Source organism: Tinamus guttatus, unplaced genomic scaffold, assembly GCF_059628265.1.
Source record: "Tinamus guttatus ecotype Peru unplaced genomic scaffold, ASM5962826v1 Tinamus_guttatus_pri_ptg000702l, whole genome shotgun sequence".
NCBI lineage: Eukaryota > Metazoa > Chordata > Aves > Tinamiformes > Tinamidae > Tinamus > Tinamus guttatus.
In genome coordinates, this window is record NW_028289236.1 from 371145 (window position 1) to 393506 (window position 22362).

The 22362-nt window shown below is 39.0% G+C and overlaps 1 protein-coding gene across 1 annotated transcript in view; it reads right to left on the minus strand.

Annotated features, from left to right (window-relative positions):
• PCNT (pericentrin) overlaps positions 1-21890 on the minus strand; it is a 77007-nt gene extending 55117 nt beyond the window's left edge. The window contains exons 1-15 of the mRNA XM_088536700.1: positions 21829-21890; positions 16246-16461; positions 14211-14261; positions 13146-13322; positions 12281-12424; positions 10766-10930; positions 6945-9431; positions 6767-6859; positions 6357-6533; positions 5229-5484; positions 4342-4400; positions 3978-4152; positions 2783-2919; positions 2208-2319; positions 1433-1465 (exon numbers count right to left, since the gene is read on the minus strand). Of these exons, the coding sequence (XP_088392826.1) occupies positions 1433-1465; positions 2208-2319; positions 2783-2919; positions 3978-4152; positions 4342-4400; positions 5229-5484; positions 6357-6533; positions 6767-6859; positions 6945-9431; positions 10766-10930; positions 12281-12424; positions 13146-13322; positions 14211-14261; positions 16246-16461; positions 21829-21882 (4336 nt within the window). The 5' untranslated portion in view covers positions 21883-21890. The remainder of the gene's footprint in view (positions 1-1432; positions 1466-2207; positions 2320-2782; positions 2920-3977; positions 4153-4341; positions 4401-5228; positions 5485-6356; positions 6534-6766; positions 6860-6944; positions 9432-10765; positions 10931-12280; positions 12425-13145; positions 13323-14210; positions 14262-16245; positions 16462-21828) is intronic.
• Between the last annotated feature and the right edge of the window lie 472 nt (positions 21891-22362).

Genomic DNA, 22362 nt, shown 5'->3' on the forward strand with positions numbered 1-22362 from the left:
GTTCCCATGCACTACGGAAGATAAACTTTTGAAAGACAAGACTTTCTTTCCTCAGAAGACAGCAAAAATGTGTTCCCTGCTTACACTGCATTCGGAGAAATCAGTAGCATCGAAAGAATCAAAACTACCAGTAGATCATTAATCATTCACATTGCCTTTGTGTCCCAATTTTTAGTCAGTGACAGGCAGAATCCTGAAAAAAAATAAATCATCTCCACATCTGCTTGTGGTAGCAACCAGAAAGGCTAATTTCCTCTTGCACATCTATCAATTTTTCCTTTGCCTCAAGGGGTGGAGGAATTTAGCACAAACTATCTAGCAGAGAAGAAAACAAATAAACAAAACAAAAAAAAACCCACCAACACAAATTCCCACACACGACAACACAGACACAGAAAGAAATTAATCTTGGACTAAAGTAAAATAAATCTTGCACTACTTTAACGGTGGGTAGGCTATCCACTTCAGAGCCTTTTTTAAAAAAGTGTTCTTTATTAGAGAAAAGCATTGTATTAGGAAGAAAAAGGTAGAACAAAAGGAGAAATCAAGAAGGGATTAAAAAAAAAAAAAAAAAAAGTAGTTTCCCGGATTGATTAGGTTTAGCTGAATTCACACCAAGACCACCTGAAAACACCTCCAGAAATTCCCATGCTGAGAAAATATTCAGAGAAACACTCCCGAGCCTGTGGTTTGACTAGGAACTCTCAAGTGTGGTTTGGCAGCAGCTCTCAGTCTCATGTGCCCAGCATGCAGACAAGCTGCAGGGAGTCATCTGGGCTTTGCCCAAGGGCCTTTGGGTGCTGCTGACACCCAGGAGATGCTGCAGAGAACCAGAACATTCCCAAAAGGGGAATGCCCAACAGCAGCCTCCCCTCCAGATGGGCAGCACGTTTGTGTCAGTCCAGTCAAACCACAGTACAAGCCAGATGATGTCTAACAGCCAGGAAAGAGCTGACATGGACTCGTCCAAGTGCCAGTGTTTTTGTATAGAGAACCAAAAGAAATGCACACTTGCAGTGAAAAATTCTCACAGCAAACATCCAAACAGAAGGAATAAGTGAAATCAGCATGTGGTTCAAGCCTGCTTTCAAAGGGAGCAGTTGCCAGGTAGAGAGCTGAAGAATCAAATGAGAAGAAGAGACTAATAAAAACAACAGTGACATAGGTGAGGGAAGCCCAGTCTTGCACAGATTTTGGCTAACCCAGCAAAATCCACTGGCACAAAATTAACCCAGGAAAGCGTTCTACAGTTTTGAACTATCATTTTTACATCAGAGCAATGATTTAGCTCTCTGGCTGCTGTGTTTTAGATCCACTACAAGGAGTCCTCAGACTTGTAAAGTGCTATTGCAAAGCATCACTCAAGGAAAGGAAAAGCAGAGTAAAGCCAAACACCTTTAAGATTTCCACACACAAGAAAGATCATCCTCACCTGAAACAGGGGCTTGCTCTCTGGTCTCACCATCTCAAACCAGATGAAGGAGAAACAGAAAGAGTCCAAAGAATGATAAACGCAAGTGATTAGAGACATGGGAAGACATTTGAAATGTTAATAAAGGTTAGGACTTCAGAGAAGGAATAGAGGAGTTCCGTTAAATACAAAAAAAAGCACCATCCGTGCTATAATTCTGTAACATAATAACAGGGATTCAAAAAGTTGTAGTCTAACTAAAAACCCCAAAATTAGAATATTAATCTTTTCAACTTATGACTATTATCCTTTTCTTTCTTTTTTTTTGCTTTTAGATTTTAAGTTAAACGTAGCATGGTTGGTCTTTACTGAACTTTTGCATAACGTGCAGAAGTTGAGTTCTAAGGCATCAACACAATTACAGAGCAGCAATGACTGCAACAACGGTGCTGATAACAAAATGATGCTCCTGTTTCCTAGTAAAAGACAATTAAAATAGAAAGATGTTTTTCTTATTTTAGGACATTAATAATAATAAAAAAAAAAACCAACAAGAGTGAACACTTCCCCAAGGCATAGCACGCTTGACCTCAGAAAAATTCCCAGACATTGTACACTGACCCACTTCTGACTTCAGAAACCCATGTCATGTGCCCAAACTCCAATACATGATCTTTTGTACACATCTATGACTTTGCTGTGTTTCTGGTATATGACTAAACATCTGTCATATCACAAATGAGCACTTGGATATGAACTAGAGGTAAAAATTAAAATGCATCAGTTTCAGCCATACCACTTAACTCCTGCCGGTTTGCACGGGTGCTATTGAGTTGTGACCAGAGTTGCTTGATTTCTTCTTGTGACTGAGTCTTTAGTTCTTCATGCATGACCTGAAGTCTCTCCAGCTATGAAAAATGTATTAATTTTTTAACATTATTGTTCCAATTGCTTAGTTAATATGCAACATAAACAGTCCCGTCAAAAATAGGTGGAAACACTCATAACAACAAGACTCACCTTCTAACCCAGATTAGCAGAGATACTGAGCAGCCCTTAACTATTAGTCAGACCCACTCCCTCAACAGAGCAACAGATCTGTTCTTGGTGTCATATTTATTGTCACTGGAAGAATAAAGTATCAGCAAATGCTGATGAACACAGAGGAAGGAATGACACTGAAGTGGTATAAAGGTAGTAGCTCTATTCAGAAGACCATTACAGAATATTCCAGGGCATTAATCTACTTTATTAGATGCATTTAACTTTTTCAATAAAATCATAAAAGAAAAATATATATACACAAGTTGCCCAGATAATAGGTATATTGTACTTTTTTTGTGACCTTTCGACTAATGAAATCTTATTTACCTCCTTCTGAATATTCTGTTCCTTTTCTTGACTTTTCAACTTCGTATCATCCAATAGCCGATTATGTTCAGCCTGAAGCTGTTCACATAATTCTGTGATGGCTAACTGGTGCTGCTTCTCCAAATCTGTACATTTTACTACAAAATAAAAAAAAAAAAAAAAAAAAGAGCTCTGTTCAGCAGCCAGCAAAGGGGTGTAACAATTTACATGACTAAAACAGAAACATATGCAACCAAATGAGAATGCTTGTTTAAAGTTCATAGAAAAAACCTTATCCATAAGGCTGTCAGCACTTTAAGAACATCACACATGCTTGAATATTGAAGGATTTCAAATCTTGATGTTTCTGCATTGTGCTCCCTGCTCTAAGCAGGCAATGCTCTAAGCCCATGCTCTAAGCCAGGCAATCAGCTACAGTGCTACGGATAAGATGAACCTCTGCTCTCTGCATCTACAAACTAATATCTTCCAAACATCTATCCATACAAGTATTTAGAGCGGGTAAATAAATACATAAATAACATTTCTTCATGGCCTACAATTACAGAATTTATCCTACTATCATTAATAGTATCTAGAAGAGAGATAAACAGGAAGAACTAGGAGGGCTCCGGCCACAGGTACGCCATCTCAACACTAACTGAGCACTCTCTCAACTCTTTGCTCTACCCGAGAAAGTCTGTAACAGTGAGTTGCAAAATAATGTTCTCCTCAAAAAACGTTCAGATACAAGGAAATCTTGTAAAGCCAGTGCAGGCTGGGAAGAAGACGACATGTCCTTACAGCAGCCAAGGCCATCAGACCACAGTGAAGACATCTGGCCCATGATAATGTAGGAAAAGACAGCTCTACTTCTCAGTTGGTCTCCTGCCTATAAGATGGCATCAGAATCCAAATATCCCTAAAACTAGATTTCCATTATTTGAAGAGAGTATTATTTCCCTCATCTCTTACCTTCAATAATATTTTGAAGAGAAATATATCACGAGTCTTATATTGTTGTGCAAGTCATAATGCAATGCAATTAACCAGGCCTTAAACAAACAAACAAAATCTTTCAGTTCCTGCTTTCTCGAAAGTCTCCAGGCATTGATCCAATCAGGTACATGGATATGTTTTATTTTTAAATAGATTCTAAAACTCTTATAGTTAGTTCTGCTATAAAGACAACAGCTTCTCAGACCACGACACTTACTTTCAAGCTGTTCTTTCTCAAGAGAAAGAAGCCTCAGCTCCACTTGGAGTTTTTCTAATTCCATTTCCAGAGTTTTCTGGAGTTCCTTCATTTCAGTCTGGTGCTTTTCAGACAGCTCTTCATTCATGCTTTTTAAACGTACCTCCGATTCCAATTCCCAGTCTCCTTTAAGAGTCTAACAGAGTAAGACACGTGCATTATTAAAGCAAATACACCTAGTAAATGATGAAGACTTTTTCTAGGTTTTCATATTCCAACTGTTTTTCCCTTTACAATTAACAGAACAGAATGGGACTCCACTATGACAGCTTTCATTTACTGAAAGCAGTTTTATCTTTTCTTGTATGAAGGACAGAATTTGTACCTCTAATTTCTGGATGTGTGTCTCTTCCATTTCTATTTCTATTTTCTTTCTCTGATCATCTGTAAAACAAAATACTATTTATTAATAAATTTATATAAAACATCATGGTTACATGACAAGTAAGACATATGGAGGAGATTAAAAAAATTGGGGCTTAAATTGGGAGGCACACATCAGTTGCCTCCCAACAGTTAAGTTTACCGTAATGAACAAAGCTCTATCTGCTTAGAGCTCAGACAGCATGATTACAAAACAAACAAACCAAGACCAACACTGAACCACTGCCTTTATTCCTAAAGATACTATTTCAGATGTATATTGATATGACACCAGCGTTTCACTACAAAATGCTTTAAAGTGTTTAAATCATATCTATCCCCTGAGACATTACAGGAGAAAAACAGACTGGAACAATAAGAAAACTGCTCTAACTTCTAAAAATGGCTAGGAAAGAGAGTGGAAGAGATGCAACCATTCTGCTGAAGTATCACTAAGTACTCTGTGTTGAAGGGATCTGGAGAGGAGTTGGGAAGGAAAATAAAACTTTTAGCTAAGTATGAATACAGTCTGAAGAACTCTACGCCATGATGAAACTCCTCAGGAGAGCCCCATGTAACGCTTGCAAAAAAGCAACTAATCCACTAAACTGCAGTTTTGCAGAGGTTGCAACAAAACACCCATGCAGCTGGAAAGAAATTAAACTAGTTCAGACAACTATTTTTTACATAAGCCATGTACTCTCACAAAGGCCAGCCTGGACCTTTCCCTATTCATGACAATGCCAACTCTCCCTCAAAAGGCCAGTTCTACACCAAGATAGAAGTCTGTGGAGGAAAAAGTACTTAGGGAGTTTCAATTTCTAGCTCATTATTCCCATATTTTAATACCTAATTCTTGCTGATGCTTCAACATAAGGTCATCTTTTTCCTTCAGACATTTCTCTCTAATCTTCTCCAGTTCCAGCTGATGGCGGCTTTGCAGAATTGCTACCTCCTGAGCACGTTTATCATTGAGCATCTCCCGTAGTTCCACAAGGGCAGTTTCCTTTTCTTTCCTCAAATTGGACTGAGTCAGCTCCAGCTGAGATGTGTGCATATTATTTAAGCTTAAGCGCAAAGCTTCCAGCTCAAGGTTGTGCAGTGTCTGTAACGGCAAAGAAAAAGGGTTTCCCCCTCACTTAATGAAATGCATTCACTGTCTTTTTGTTTGTTTTTGTCTAGAAAACCCTGAAAATATGATGACTTTTTGTTAGTTTCCAGCATAAAGTTGAATTTTCCTCACCTGCCTATTTCCTACTAAATACACGGCATCTGTCCATTTTCTCACAGTATCTTCAGAACAAAAGGCAATAAAATCCCCCCCATTAACTGGCTATTAAAAAATCCTCTTGTTTGCTATGGTTATAATTTGGTACAAAGAAATGCTGAAGTGGTATTGTGAAAAATGGAAGTGGAAATAAAATTCATGTCTCATGACATTGAAAAAAGTGCTGAATATTCATCAGTTAATAAAAGCAACTAAAACAAACTGAATGTCTCAATCTTTAAATAAGCCAAAAATTAAGCCAGTATCTAGTAATGAGACGTAGGACTAGTCATATTCTTTGTATTTCTGCTTCACATTGGTGGAAGTGTCCAGAAACCTAACATATATTAAGAAGAGAGAAAGTCACGTTAACATACGTAAGTTTAGTATAAAAGTATTCTTAAATAGCCTAGTGGGATAGTTAAAAAAATTATTAAACTTATCGAGATATAAAATACAGGAAAATTCTTTCACTGTAAAGCAATTTACATATCCAGTTTTATTGAGAATTACTCTTAAGATACAACTATAGTAAGAATCCTGGGGGACTACCATGGAAATTATCTACTGTCACCCACAAGGGGAGCACTCCGAATTCTTCTGTCACACCACTATATAAAACAGCACATGTTGTATGCACAAAAAACAAGGCTGTTGCAAAGCACAGGCTCCAAGTAACTGCTACAGTAATTACTGATTCTTTATGATACCTGTGACTGAATCTGAGCTTGCTCAATCTCTGCTTTGTGTGTGGCTTCCATTTGATGCTGAAGTTCATCCAACAGCTGTTGCTGTTCTTTATTTAGGGCAGCACGGAGCTCTTCCATTTCCTCTTCATGTTTAGCAATCAGCTCAGAAATTTCTCGATCGTGCTCTCGTTCGTGTACCTGCAGAGAACACCCAGATAAAGAGCTCGCTTAAAAATATTGTTATTTAGCACTTTGACCCACCCCAGCTCCTTGCCTCCCTCCTGCAAAAATCAAAGCCATCACTGAGAAAGGGAGGAAAAAAAAAAAAAAAAAGCCACAGATTTTAACATCTCTGAAAGGTTTGTTCTCCTTATATGACAAACACAAGATGAGTTTCTTTTTCCAAAAAATCACCTGATTAGACAACTTACATTTTTTATTAGAGCAAACTGTTCCTTCCTTTCTTCCTCCAGCTTCTGCTGCTTTTCCACTTTCTCTTTTATTTTGGCATTTAATTCTTCTATCTGAAAACAGGGATACAAACAGTTGCAATGGTGGCTTCCACTATTCTAAAAAACCCAAACTCCTGCTGCTGTCAGGGCTGCCTACCTCTTTCTTGTGTGCCAAACTCACTTTACCAATTTCTTCATGATGTTGAGATTCCATTTTATCCATTTTCTCTTTGTAATCTTTCACCATCTCAGACTGTGCTTCTTGCATAGCTTGTGCAGAATTAATAGACTCTTGCAATTTTGTTTCAAGTTCCAATTTAATTTTCTCCAACTGAGCTATTTCTTCAGTCAGGTGGCTTTCTTTCCCATTGTATTCAGTGCTTTTTGCTTCTATTTCAGCATTAAGTTTATGAATTTCAAAGTTATTGGAGTTCAACTTTTCCTCATATTGTAATCTTTCACACTCCTGTACTTCTTTGAGGTTTTTCACTTCTGTATTAAGTTCTTCTATGTTTTTTTGAAGATTCTCTATGACACTAACATTCTCAGCTAAGGTTTTTTCTGCTTTTACTAGACTCTGCTCCTTGTCAGATAATCTTTCCTCTAAGGTTGCTTTTTCCTCCAGTAAGGTTTTTAAATTTTGTTCTTTATTATTGATTTCAGTTTTGAGTGACTCCTGCTCTTTCAGCAATGTCTCTTCTAATACACTTTTCTGGCCAAGCAACTCAGCTATCATCTGGTTTTTGGCCTTCTGAGCATCAAGCTGGGTTTGCATTTGATCCCTTTGACTTTGCAAAGCTGCTAACTGACGTCCAAAAAGAGACTGTACTTCACTTGTTACTGAATCGGAAGCAGTCTTCTGCTCTTGAACTTCTTTCACTAATTGCTCCTGAGTTCGCAATTGTGCCATCAACATTTCTCTTTCCTCCTTGAGGTCTTTTACCATTTCTTGCCAGGTAAAGGACTTTGATAGTTGTATTACAGACTCTTCAGCACAATCATGTTGGCCTCCATCCTCCTGTTGTTGTTTTACTAAAAAGTTTACTTTGTTTTCAAGTTCTTTCTCCTTCTTTGTTTTTTGATCAAGCTCCTTTTCACAGCGGGCCCGTGCCTCACGTTCCTCACTCAGTTCCACATGCAAATTGGAGAGCTCAGCTATCACTTTTTTCCATCTATCAGTAGCTTCTTGGGTCTCCTGTTGAGACTTGTTCAAGGCTGCCTCCTTTTCATGGAGCTGCTCAGTCAGCTTTACACATCTCTCTAATAAGCAAACATTCTCCTCATCCTTTACGTCATCGCTGTCACTTATTTTATGTTGCTGCAGGGGGCTATCTGATAAAAATGAAACGAAGGCTTCTGCTTCCATCTCAGTCCCTTCAAAAGTTCTTCGAGCTAGATTCCTAGGGCATATTTTCTCACTAGAGCCAAGTTTTAATAAAAGTGGATCAAAATGTGCATTGGGTTCTAAAAGCATATTGCTGTCTAATCCACACTGACCTTCTTCAATGGTATAACCTTCAGAAGCATCTGACATGTACGACTGTTCTGGTCTCTCCGTGGAGATGAGATATTTAGCCAGTAAGCCTCCATCACTGGTGAAAGAGCCTAATTCCACTGAATGTTCTTCAGAAAAGCTATCGGCTTCATAACTTTCATTTTCACTATTATTTTTGAGCTGCTTCATACTCTTAACTTCTAATTCACCTCTTGAGGAGTCTAATCCCAAACCATGCTGGGACTGTAGTTCTTCATGAGCTAACTCTTCTTCACCTTTAAGCTGGCATGGTTTATTACAAATCTCTTCAAGCTTCCCTCTCTGCAACTCTGACACCTCTGGCAAAGTTAATTTTTCCCTCATATTCATTAACTTTCTGTTGCAGACAATCTCTTGCCTTAGATTTATATTTCTTTCAGCCTCAGCATGTAGTTTTTCATTTAATTCCTGGATAAGCAAATTGAGTTTCTGGTTCTCTTCATTCAAGCACTCTTTTTCTTGCTTATATCGCCAGGCTTCCTTGACTTGTTCTTCTGCATCAGAAAGCTGGGATTTGAGGCCAGCAATTAAATCTTTGTATTTAATCTCAGATTCAGATTTTTCTCGCTTGAAATCTTCCAGTTGGATTTCCAGGTTTTTTCTCAAATTTTCCTTATGAATTTCAGACTCATGAAGCCTATTATTTAAGTCAATTATAATGACATTCAAATTATGAATGTCTTCCTCAGAGCTGAGAGCAGAGAGTTCTTTTTTTAATTGTTCAAATTCACTCTTATATTTTAAAATCGCTTCTTCTTCGTATACCTGCTTGGCTTTTGCAATCTCATTTCTGTGGCATTTCTCTAGTTCGGCTCTCAAGCTTTCTAACTGCCTACAAGTATCCTTTTCGTGATTTGCTTTGAGTTCTTCAATACGCTGCTGTTCTTTCATTTTGGATACGGATATTTCATTTTTTAACTCTGTTATTTCTGAGTCCCGGAGAGAAAGAGTATGTTGTAGTATAGATAAACTTAATCTTTCCGATGTCAGTACATCCTGAAGAGTTTTAATACTCTCTTCTTTGTCTTCTATGCTTTTATATAGTTGTTGTATTGTGTCTTTCATACTCTCTTCCATTTGGGCAAAAAGATTTTCTTTATCTTTGGTACTCTTAAAAATAAAATATTACATATGAAATATGCAGTTGAAATATGACATTTATTCCCTAACACTCAAGCTCTTTATCTCGTCACAAACAAGTCAAAGTATTTCACTCGCCTAGGCAACTGGATATTTTTAAACACGCCCTTAAGAGTAGAAAAACTACTGGAAGACTCTTCAAATCTGTCCAAAAATACCGATTTTTCTGAGGAATAACAAATGTATGACACTGACTCCAGAAAAAAAGAAAACAGCAGCTGCCTCAAACTTTAGGCTTTCTGAATCAAAACTATAGGAGTGAGCTCTCTCTATATATATCTGTCCTTGTCATGTATATTTGTACACAGAGAAAACACTTCCTGCACACAGTGGTAGACTAGCACAAAAGCCAAATTTCACTTATCTGTCCTCCCACTTTAAATTTAAGGCTTTTAACTTTTAATTGATGGTTCTGTGCTTACAGGAAATCAGATTTTTTCCGAAGCTCACCATCCTGTCACTACTGGTCAGAGTTAGCATCAAATCCTAAATGTATATTATGACATCTCCACATTTAGAATTTTTAACTTTTTTAACTTTTTAACTTTTTTTTTAAAGCTTTTTTTAACTTTTTTTTTTTTTTTAACTTTTTTAACTATTAAGATTTTTTTCTTTATTTGTAGTATTGTTTCTGGGATGACTGCATCAAAGTATTCCCGTACAAGCATTTCACTTTGTTTTGTATCTGTAGGTAACATGCTTACAGTTACAGTTAAAATGCTTATCTAGGAGCAAAAGTTGAGTGGTTGTTCAAAGGCAACTGCAAAATTACTATGTGGTTATCCCGTTTCTACGGCAGCTTTCATCCTATTTGAATGTTATGCCTGTCGTCTCAGTTACATTCCCACATGCATCAGTTCAATAAACTCAGCAAAGAAAGTACTTCTAAACAAAATTTCTTGATCTTACACAACAGTTTACTAAGAGTGGTAAAGACCTCTCCTTCTGCAAGAAAAACTAATGGTGTTATTTCAACACATAACAGTAAGAGAATTTTAAATGGCCAAAACTCAATCCTTGTTACACAGTAAATAAATGAACATCCACACACAAACACAAGTTAAATTCTTAGCAGTTATTTTGCCTATTTGCTGGATATCAGCACCTTCAACAACCTGACTTTAAGACTGTGTTGAAGAGCAGTTTTAGTGCTGGTTCAGTGCTGAATCATCAGTGCTATCTCATGCAAAAATTGAGTGTTCACTATATGCTCCTCTTCCAAACAGAGCTATCTTGGCTTGCAAGATCATGACAAAATGCTAACGAGAACTTGTAATTATCAAGAAACTTTAAGGAGCTTTTACCTTTTGAGAAGACTCAAGCTCTACTTCCAAGTTGTGTGCTTTCTGACGCAGCATCTCCAAATGAGTACTCTGCTCTTTGAGACGATCTTGAAACAAGGTCGCTTGGTGCTGAGCTTCTAATATTTCAATTTTTTGAGGGCTTTTATTCCTCAGCATCTTATTTGCCTATACGCATAAATATACTCACAGTCAGAAGTAAGTTTACACCAAAATAACACATACACTGAGATCCGTATATGCATAACATACACTGTGTTCATTTGATAGAGATTTATCCTTTTACATTTTCAAAGGATAAAACTCTTCCCAAAAAGGTCATGACACTTTTCATGTTTAAAAGATTATTATTTACCATATAAATATAAGTGTTAGATAATTCATACTTATGAAGCCCCCAAAATAAGTCAGGACTCCCAATGAGTTGAGTGTTGTGGTAAGAGGCCAGTAAACAAAAGCAGCAATTCATTTTCAAAGCCATTTTCTAAAAATGTGGCCAAACCCAAGAAGATAAATACACTTAAAACAGTATTTGTTCTTTCCTCTGTTACTGAAGTTGACATTGTGCTTCCACAAGTGATCTGCATCACATTACCAGCCTTTATTTAAAGTATTCCTGAAATGCTATTTAGAACCTTTATAATTGTCTTGAAGTAGCTTATGGAGCAAATCCCAACAATCATCATTTGTGGATTAACTCTCCATATTACAAAGCACTTTGCATAGAAAAAGTAGTATTTCTTTTCCCAAGTTAAAATCACATTCCCAATAGAAGATTTGCTTTCAGGGCATGAGCAGCAAAACCCCATATTTCTTCAAAAAAATTTTTGTTTTTTTTTTTTTATGCATCCCTGGACATTTAAGACATCTACCCCTTCTACTCTGATTCTTACCCTGCAAATCTCTTGCAACAATGCTCCTGAAAAGCAACACTTAAAGTATTTGAAGAGAGGAGCAATTAAGGTATTCAAAGAAAGGAGCCAATGTAATACTGAAGATCACGAGATTTAAAAAAAAAAAAAAAAATAGTAAATGAAAGGACAGATGTATCATAATGCATAGGGGGTTCCTATCCACAATCAGCATATCAGCAAATACTGGTTCCTGTGCTCAGCAGCTGTATCAAAGGAGCAGCATGAGCTGTCTTGGTTATTTTAAATCTCCTTAGAGACAACTCATTTTTAGCTTTGGGAAATTCAGGGTAGGGTGTGTAACCAGAGAGCTGTAATTGCTCCGCTGATACACAATAAACTTGTTACAGTGAGCTAAACTGATCACAAACAAGCCCATATTATAACACTGATTTCTGTGTATAGATAGCAAGCCAAATTAGGATCAAATTCCCTAAAAACAGCTCATGAAACACAAAGAAGGAAAAAGGAGAGTTACATATTCTTTAAGAACTATGAAAAAGGGTCAAAAAGGGTCAAAATGTAAACTAGGAAGTTTTAGTGCTTATGTTTCCAAACCTCTTCTTATTCATTCTGTAAGGAAATAAATATTACAGAAGGATCACACCTGATGTAACTGAAGTTGTAAACCATGGATAGCCTCAGCTATATGTGCAGCCTCTTCCTGGAGGTCACTGTGGTCCTTCCTTGCCTGTTGAAGGCTGCTTGTTAGCTTTCTTATGACTTCATTCCGTTCCTGGACGGCACTTTCCTAAATAAATCACAGAAAGCTCAACTTTAAAACCCAGATATATTAGGAGCCCAGTAGTTTTTATTAAAGCAAAGTTGTCAGAGCACTCTTAAAACATGAAAAGAGGGATGAGGAAAGAGAAATCTTCCATTAATTTCAAAGGAGAGAATATAATCAGAAGTGATTTTAAATAAACAAACATATTTCGATAATAAAAATATATACCTTTAGAGATTTCATGGTCTTATTGGCCTACAGGTAACCATTTTTCCACAGGATCATAGAATCATAGAATGCTTAAGGTTGGAAGGGACCTCTAGAGGCCCCAGTATCAGCTCCCAGGAGCCATCGCTAACAACTGGCCTCCAGCCAGACTTGGTGCCTCTGATCACAGTCCTCTGAGCTCAGCAGTTCAAACAGGTTTTAATCCACCTCATTGTGCTTATCTAGCCCCTGCTTCCTCAGCTTCCCTGTGAGGCTGCTAGGAGGGATGGTATCAAAAGCCTTAACGAGGTAGACAACATCCACTGCTCTGCCCTCATCCAGCAAGCTTGAAGCCTATCAGATTGGTTAAGCACGATTTCCCCTTCCTAAATCCATGTCAAGTCTATTGCTAGTACATTTCAATAATGTGAAATACCCTTCCATAAAAAATATATTTTGTTTTCATTCTACAAATATTTAGGGGACAGGTCCCAAAACAAGCAATATTATCCCCATTATCCAATTTTATGAAACATACCTGAAGATGCACAGAGTCATTGTGCTGAGTAAGTTCTTCTTGCAGCTCGTTCATCTGTGCAGTGAGTCTTTCAACTGCTTGCTGTTTCTCCAGAAGTTTATTTTCTAGCTCAGCTATTCTAATTTGACACATTCTACCACCAAGCTGACTGCATTCTGCAGTAGAATTTTCCACTTTCTTCATTAAAGAAAAAAGAAAAGTCATTGTAGCATTTCTATTTTATAATGACTCTGAACATAAATTCAGTTGCAAGCTTCTACTGTTTTTTTCTAAAAAAACACAGCATTTTGATTTATATTAATATCAATATTATATACTAAAACCTCAATTCTTTAAAAAAAAATATTTATCAGAAATCATATAGTTCCCATGATAATATATTGGGTAAACTTAAAATATGAAGGAGAATGATTTGATTCTATAGGACTGGATTGTAGAAAAGTCCCATGCTGACATGTTTGGGAATTTAAACTTAAAACTCTAAGTGAGAGGGAACAAAACATGACCAAAAATAGAGTTTTTTGTGTCTTTCTGTGCTGACCATTACTCAGGACAGTAGTTAGCCAACTGCAAATAAATATTAGCAACATATCATGTGAAAAGTTAGTTTTAATGGCCTTTATCAACTTAATAAGAACAAAGAAATTTAAAAGAAAAATTCCTCTAACCAATCTTTTGAGCAATAATTGAGCAATTGCTCTTAATTTCTTATGATCAGTATCATTAGTAATCTCATGTATTTTGTGTTTTATTTAAAATATTTTTGGCTTGTAATGCCTGAAACAATTAAGAAATAAACACTCTTTTCAATTACATATATTCAAAAATCTAAATAAGGTCCCAAATTCACTAATAACACTATTCTTACCAGCCAAGTCCTCAGATAATGATAGAGACAAATACAAGCTTTTAAACTTCAAAATAATGAGATCATATCACTTTTATAACAAGTATGACAACAGTCCTCTGAGACTAAACCATATATAGCATTTTAATAACCAACTATATCCTTTTATCACGTACATATCAGCATGTGTCACTAAACATTCTTTCTTTTGCACTTACTTCAGCAGCCTGATCATTCAATACATCCCAATTGGACGAATCCGCACTTCCCTGTAAAGGAACAAATAAAACAATCACTATATCGTGGCCATTTTTAAGATACATAAGGAAAAACAGAATTATTTTGGAACTCCCCTAAGCATCTAGGCCAAAAAGACCATACTTTCAGACAACAGAGCAGTAAATGAAAGAGACAGGCAGACACAGGCAGAGACACAGGTAGAGAGTCACAGACTTCTGAAACTCAAATCATCTATAGCTGAATAAAACAAATATAGAAGTTCTGAAATTGCAATGAATGCCTAACTCAAGTTTTCGTCTCCCCATAGAGATCTGAGGTTTTATCTTCCACTTTTATGGTTGCAAATATAATCACTCTTTAATTTACTACTTGCTATAGTCAATAAATAGACAGACCAAGATTATTTTAACAGCTATGCTTACAAATCATTCAGACAATTAAGTAAGCAACAGTATTTTCTGATGCATATAGTTCATGTAGCATGATAATTCAAAAGATATTCAGCTCTCACTAAAGCCACCAGTGCCTTCTCAGTATTTTGGGTCTTTATTAAATAGTTTCAAGTAACCTCTATCTCCTTAATGGTGTCATCATATTTCTACTCCCTGTGTAACGTAGAGAGTAATTTCATTTGACCTATGAACAGGCTATTCTGACAGAAGTTCTTTAGAAGCAATAAATGACTGCATAAAATTCATGTTCACAAGAAAGTAGCAAGAATGATGCTAATTATGTTATAGTTAAGCAACAAATTACTGGATCTTTGTTTTTCCTAGTGCAAGACACTTTAGCACATAGCTTCATAAAAACCTTAGCAAAACCACTCTCAAATTCAAGATATCCTGAAAGCATTAAGACTACCCATACTACAAAGAGCAGGACAACACATGGTATTGGTATCCTCAGATAATTCAGGTTTCAGAATACCCTACTGTCCGGTGATACTGCTCAATGTGCAAACCGTTGAGAGCAGTTTTTTTATGCAGAAGGCATTGCCTTTTCCTTGCAATACATTGCAAGGATACTGTTGTAGCCAGATTGATGCCTGGTACCTTCTGAGGTTTTTCTAGGCATTAGCCTATCACTTCTGAAGCAAATAAGATTCCTAAAAAACATTATCCAAAGCTATGCTTTGCTTTTATCTACTGGAGGGGTGGGGAGATAGGCAGGAAGGGAGGGAGAGGAAGGGAAAGAGTGTTTTGAGATCATCCAATCCAAAAAACAATACAAAACAATATCTTGCCTGGGAGCTGAAGCAAAAAAAGCAAGCATTTAATTCAAAACATTACACGCATTAGTCTATCGGCAGCTCTCTCCTAATCACAAGATGTGTTTTGATGTTTATTAATTTGACTACAGGGTCACCTGTAGAGAATCACAAGTACAAATATACTGAACTACATCAGGCACAAGAACACACACACACACACAAAAAAAAAAAAAAAAAAAAAAAAAAAAAGGTCAGAGAACCTAGCATAACATCTATGCTGGCTTTACAGTGGTTACAGTACCTACTTAAAGCAGGTTGAAAGAATTTTTTTTTTCCCAGAAAATTTCAAGCATGTTTGAGACAGCAAGGTGATACAAAGCCAAATAAGTGCTGCACATTACAAAGTTATGGCACTTTCACTCATCTACTGTACATCTCAAAATAGATTTCAAAGAATTTCACAACCCCAGAATCAAAAATTTACCAAAGAAAAGTTCATGGAAGTGAAAAGTGAAAGACCTCAATTTAGCAGGCTAATAGCAGACAGTTTCTTGACAATACAGTCTATTCATCTCACATAATGGAAATTCAACTACTGAAAAGCCTTCTTTTTTTTTTTTTTTCCAGTTACTTACAACACTTGAAGGAGTTTGTTTGTTTTTCTTTATTTATTACAGGTAAAGATGCCTTATTTAGTGCTAACCAGTGCCAGAGATAGGAGAGGTAATAAGTAGCTAAATAAAACAATCATCTAGAATACTTATCTGCAGATGAAGTGAAACACAAGAAATACTAAGATTTACCTCTGTCTCTGTTGTTGCCTCTAGCAGGTTGATGTCTTCAGCCTCACTCTCTGGACCTTTTTGAGCATTTGGTGGAAAGTCACAGTCCTGGGCCACTAGTGCGTGCTCTTCTTTCGGAACGTCATGCGTGTGGACAGACGAGCCCTTCCTCTTCGCCGTCTTTTTCTGCGACTGCGTGATGCCACTTTTTGTTTTTCGCTGTCTGAAGTAAGCAAGCTGTGCAGAAAAGATTGGAAGAGGTAGAGGGAGAGGTAAGTGAGGAAAAGGTAGCAGGACCACAAGATTAACACACTCATGGGTGGCAAAGAATATCCTGCCTTGATGAAATATGTACATCTGCAGAAAAACTGCTTTATCTTCCTACTTTCTACACTTCCAATATCTAACTGGATAACTGTACAATTAATCCAGAAATCCCTCACCAGTATTAAAAACTCATTTCAACACAAGAATCAAATTTTACTCAGTGAGGTTTCATGTGTCAATAACAATCCAGAATTGCAGCAAAAGAGATTAGTAAAGGAATGAGTTGTTCATATACTAGAATCATGAAAAAGAAGGGAAAAGAAAAGGAAAAAGATAAATAAAGAGCAGCATCACAGTCTTTCTGCAAGACTGGCAAAAACAGCAACCCTCAGAAGTGTATCTAAATAGATCTTTGCCAGAATAAGCGTTAGGATTAAAATTAACGGAAGTGAGTCCTCACACTCCTTCCCTGTCATCCCCTTAAGAGAATACAGCAAAACTTCCTAGCCAGAGAGCAGATTGTAGTACATAAATAGAAAATTAATTAAGCCAGGTCATTTTAATTTCTTCTGTTGAAGAATCAGATGCTCTACTTTATCAGAGTTTCACAGTTCTATAAAGCACCTGGGACTTGCAAAGAATGTCACTGACAGCATTTATTACACAACTTTCCTTAGCACCTTAAACAGCTTAAAGAAGATAATCTTATTTTCAACTCAACTATTGCATTTAAGCAGCATTTCCAACTAATGTCTCGCAACATAATTCCAAGACATCCGTCTAATAGGGCAAAAACCTTCTCCAAGGTTGCAAGCACAGGTTATCAACTATCCCTTTAAAATATCCTTCCAGTGAGATAAAACAGATAGTCAAAATGACAACAGGACATAAGCATCCATAGCTGCAAAGTACCTCCAATACACACATGAAACAATTGCTTCATAGTTTGGTTTTCCCGCAATACAGCTACAATACAGAAAGAAGTCTCATTCATTTCTTTTCATTCAACTTGTGAAATAGATTCAGTTGGGTCCTTCCTTATTACCTATATACCAATTTGGTAATAGAAAAAGAAATCTCAGCTCAAAGGTATACAGTTATATGTCTCATACACTGAGCAGCCTGTTTAAATTTTTTTCTTCTTCTTCTGGCAGACAGCAGATTCCTACATCAGCTGTTAGGCCATTTATCTACAAAGAATATATTCTTTTAAGTTCTGTGGTTCCTGCAGTTACTAATCTTGAATGCAAATTATACAAAGATTGCCAGGTACCATGTCTTTCAGCATAAGCAAAATGAACAGAGCAGTAAATAAAGTTGTAATGAGATACAAATGCTATTCTCTAAAATCAGGTGTCAACCCTAGTAGTTATGGATGGCATTGTTTGTCAAAAATAGCTATTGCACTAATTAACTAGATGACATGGGAAAAGAGCACAGGATGAGGCCTAAAGAATAACAGCAAGTAGAGGAAGATGCTTGAGCAAGACAAAACAAGAACAGGTGCAAAAAAAAGATCAGTAAATGTGAGAAACGAAAGGCAGAAAGAGTGGACACCCAACAGGGCAGTAAATGATTTTGTGAAGTGAGAGCACATAAGATATTTCACATTAAAATACCAAAACTCTCCATGACTGAACAATTTTTAAGTGCATGACCCAAAAAAAGGTCCTATTTTACTTTGTTAGTTTATATGTATTAATTATATGTGCGTATGTAGATATATAAAGAGATATATAAATATATATATACATATCATGCAAACACTACCAACTAATCTAAAAATCTAAGGAACTACCTAGAGAAGGGAATTTGCTGGTCCATAAAAGATGTCTGTATTCAAATATGCCCCAGCTTTATGGGATGACTGGGTGGTGAAACTGTGGTCTGGGTCAGTAGCAAGTTTCTAAAGCTTTTGATCAACTATATGAATTTAAGTATCATGCAAAAGTATTACCAGCTATATAGACCATCACCCAACAAGCAGCAGCACATAGGGGCATCCAGGAATCACGCTAATCCGTCACCATCGGAGAGGTTCCCTCATCCCCACCAGTAACACACAAGGGCGCTGGGAACACAAAGCATCCCGGGCCCCTAAGGATGCACCCAATTCTCAGTTTGTTTTCTCACAGCACGTGCCAAAGCAAAAGCTTCACTTCAACCTTGAAATGAGGGGAAGCCATGGCATTCCCCCGCCCCACCTGACATACTTCTGTCACAAACGCCCAGGGACACATGTCAGCACTCAGGAAGGCTGCAGCAAACTCTGCGCAGTTCAGCTCTCCTCAGCTTACCTCAAACATCATCTGCTTCTTCACTTAACACACTACATGCTGCAGAAATCACTACCAAAACAGCTCCACAGAAAATGCAACAGAATAGAACATCATATCAGCATGCAAAAAGAAACAGATCATTCAAGTGAATTTTAGCCTCTCTCAGGTATAGTGAAGACGAGCAAGAGGCACTCTCAAAACCAGGAACCAATTGCTAGAGTTTTTCAAACTGATCACAAGAAGGAACCTTTGCTGGGAGAATGCACACTCCTTTCTCAAGTTCCCATCACGCTAAATGAAGAAATAGCAAAATCTTCTGACACATGAGGAACAACACACAGCTGGTTAACATGCTTTCTAATTAAAAATAGGAGATGCATTTACCATCAACTACAAAAAAATGATTATCTCGTCAAAGCATAAATCTATTATTAACAAAATGGCTATTAGTACTGCACTTATCAAAGACAATAATCTGAAGGAACTGACAATGCTAGGAACTTAGCTGCCAAATAGTCACAGTTTAGTTACTAGTTACCACTGTAGGCGGTTACTACTGCTAAATAGTCACTAGTTAATACACTAATTGGAATGATGGCTATTATTCAGTGATAGCTTCAAATACACTTTAATTTTATTACACAGTTTTTATTCCTGTATAAAAAAAGAATACAAGCATTGTTTTAAAGAGGAAAACACTCACAATATAGTCATTTCCCTAGCCATTGTTCAGCAGACTAAAAACCTTAGGATAACATAAAAATAAATAAAAATAAATAAAAAATAAAATGAACACACAATTCACGCCTCTGGATTCACTCAGTAGGAGAACACAGGGACCTCAGAGGACAACCTACACCAGACAGCTACAACCTGACCCATGCAGCCAGCCAGGCACTCCTGCCCCTTGTTGGCACGAGTACTCTTAAAAGATGCAGTGGCGTGAAACAGGGAGCGGATCCAGCTGCAAACTGAACATTTTTGTGTCACTCCAGAGATGGACCATGTGTTGCTGCAGGCCTGCATCACAGGAAAACAATCCTGTACCACTAAACACAGCTCACATTGCTTTCTCCTTTTCAAAAAATCATATTTACAGTCCTGCAGCTCACCTACCCAGCATAACTATGTCCTACCATGGACTTGAGAATATGAGAACTACACTGGAGAACACCAAAGGCCTATGTATTCCTGCAGTTAGCCCAACATCCAGCTATTCCAGAGGTCAGCTCTTCAACAGCAGGGATCTAATTAAGGGTATGAAAGTGAGACAAGCACCTAGTTGTGTGTATTAGCGATTGAGTGAACGTAGTGAGGAGTCTGCTGCTCACACATTTGACTTCCAAAGCTAAATGTAATATCTGTGTGCTTAGTAAACTGCAAGAGATTTTTCTTCCATTAATTGGTCTAGCTCTTTTGTAAAAATCTTGGCCCCACAATCTGTTGGCGAAAAAAAATGGATCTTTGTGACATTTTTATAACTACAGGAAGTACTACCTCTCCCTGTGCTTTCCTTAACATTTTCCTCATTGTTCTGTTTATCTCGTATATGATACTACCTCACAGCAACAGAGTAATGTGGAAGCTAATGATTTTTTTGTAGAGTATGATATACTTAGCACAATGTTTAATAAAAAATCCTGGACGCAACACTGACACTGTGTGCATAACTTGAAATGTAACACAAGCTTGTACTTTTTTCTTTTTCCAGTGGCAAACAACAACTGTACAACAGGTGTGAACTAATAACCTGTTCATGGCAAGTATATCCCAATTTTCCAAAGAACTATAATCAGACACTACGCTCAGTTTTAGAAACAAAATGTTCATAGAAGTCCTGCCACAGCTAATCTAACTTCTCAGCCTGAAAATGTCCTGCTCTCAAAGTTCTCTCTCAATCAACATCCAAAAAGTAACTCCGTTCTCTCCCAGGAGACAGTGTCCATGCTGCAGGTGTCTGGGCAGAGAGGGCAAGGAACTGCTAAGGGAGGGAACAGCTGGTAACGTGACACCTGGGTGGAACAGGCCAGCATGGATGAGCAGTGCTGACCACCATCAAGCTGCTCTGTGCAGCTCCAGCCTTGAGCAGCAGCTACTCCCTGCCAACAACGTCCCTGCTCTCCACACTGGACTTCCACACAGAAAATGGCTGAAAACACATCTACGGGAGAACAACTGCACCCAAGGAAAAGAGGGGCTGATGTGGATCAGAAGACCACCCCCTCCTAGCTACATCCTCTGTTTCAGAGCCACTGGGGTGTGCAGAAGGGGGAATGCTGCAGCTGGAGCCCCGGGAGCTTCTGCCTCCTTCAGTGGACAACACTCGCACTGCCACACGGGGATAGATTTCTAGAGGTGAAACAGGGTGGCAGCAGCCCACAATGCAACAGAAACAGTGAATGAAAACAAAAATCCTTTCATTTCCGATCAACTTCTTGAAGAGCATCATGTCCCAAACAAAGCAGAAGCTTCCACGAGAACTAATACCGATTAGGCGCTACCCCTCTAGCAACCAGCAACTACCAGCAGGACATGATCTCCAGGCAGCAGTGAGGCCACCAGTGCTCACTGTAGGGTCCCTCCAAGCTACCCCTAAATGAAGACACGGGCCTGTGAGAGGTGCGGGAAGCACTAACATCCCAACTGGGAACAAGCCAAACAGACATGGCTGCCCACTACCAAACCATGGGCACAAGGGCAAGTGGACTAGTCATCAAGGTAGTAAAACATGCAGTTTCTGTCTTTGCAGTGGAGGATTTTCACCTGGAAATACATTTTTTCTCCAGAAGAGTAACTGCAAGGAAATCTTGTTAAAAACAGAAACTTCACAGGAAAACAAAAACACCAACTTGTGGGGAGATCCCCGCACTACCTCACGCTGCTCCTTGCTCCCAGAGGAGAGCGATTCTACCTCCTTCTCAAGGGGCAGAGGAACACGGCAGGGCGGCAGCACCGGGAGCAGGGCCGGGCGCCCGCAGCGCGGACAGAAATAACGGCCGACCCGGGGTTTCCTCCCGCCGCCCCGCGCCCACCACCCCCTCGGCGCTCCCGGCGGCACCTTGGCCCTGCCGGCCTCCACCTTCCTCCTGCGCGCCTCCTCCTCGTCCTCCATGGCGCGGGCAGGGCGCTGCGAGGCGGGGGCGAGCGCACTCCGCGCCGCCCCGACTGTCACGCCGGAGGGGACACCCGAGCTCCGGTCATGGCCGCCCCGAGGCCTTCGCCCCGCCCCTCCCGCTCCGCGGGCCAACCGCGAGGCGCCGTTGGGCAGCGCGGGCCATAGAGAGAGCGCGGGCCGGGCTACCCCTCAGGGGGGAAGGTAGGAAGCTCCCCGAGGATTGGTGGGATTCAGCGGAGCCTTGAGGCGCGCCAGCCAATGGCGAAGGCAACCGTTGGTCTAGCCCCGCCCACCGCCGCTAACTGACTCCCGGGATTGACAGCGCGGGCCGCCGCGCGGGCCTTGTGGCCCCGCCTCCCTCCGCGCCCGCGCGCAGTGCCCGCCCCTCGTCCCGAGCGGCCAATAGGAAGCCCCGCCCGCCGAGGGCCGGGCTGCTCCGGGTGGCCCGTTCCAAAGGCGCCTCCGCGCTGGGCCCCG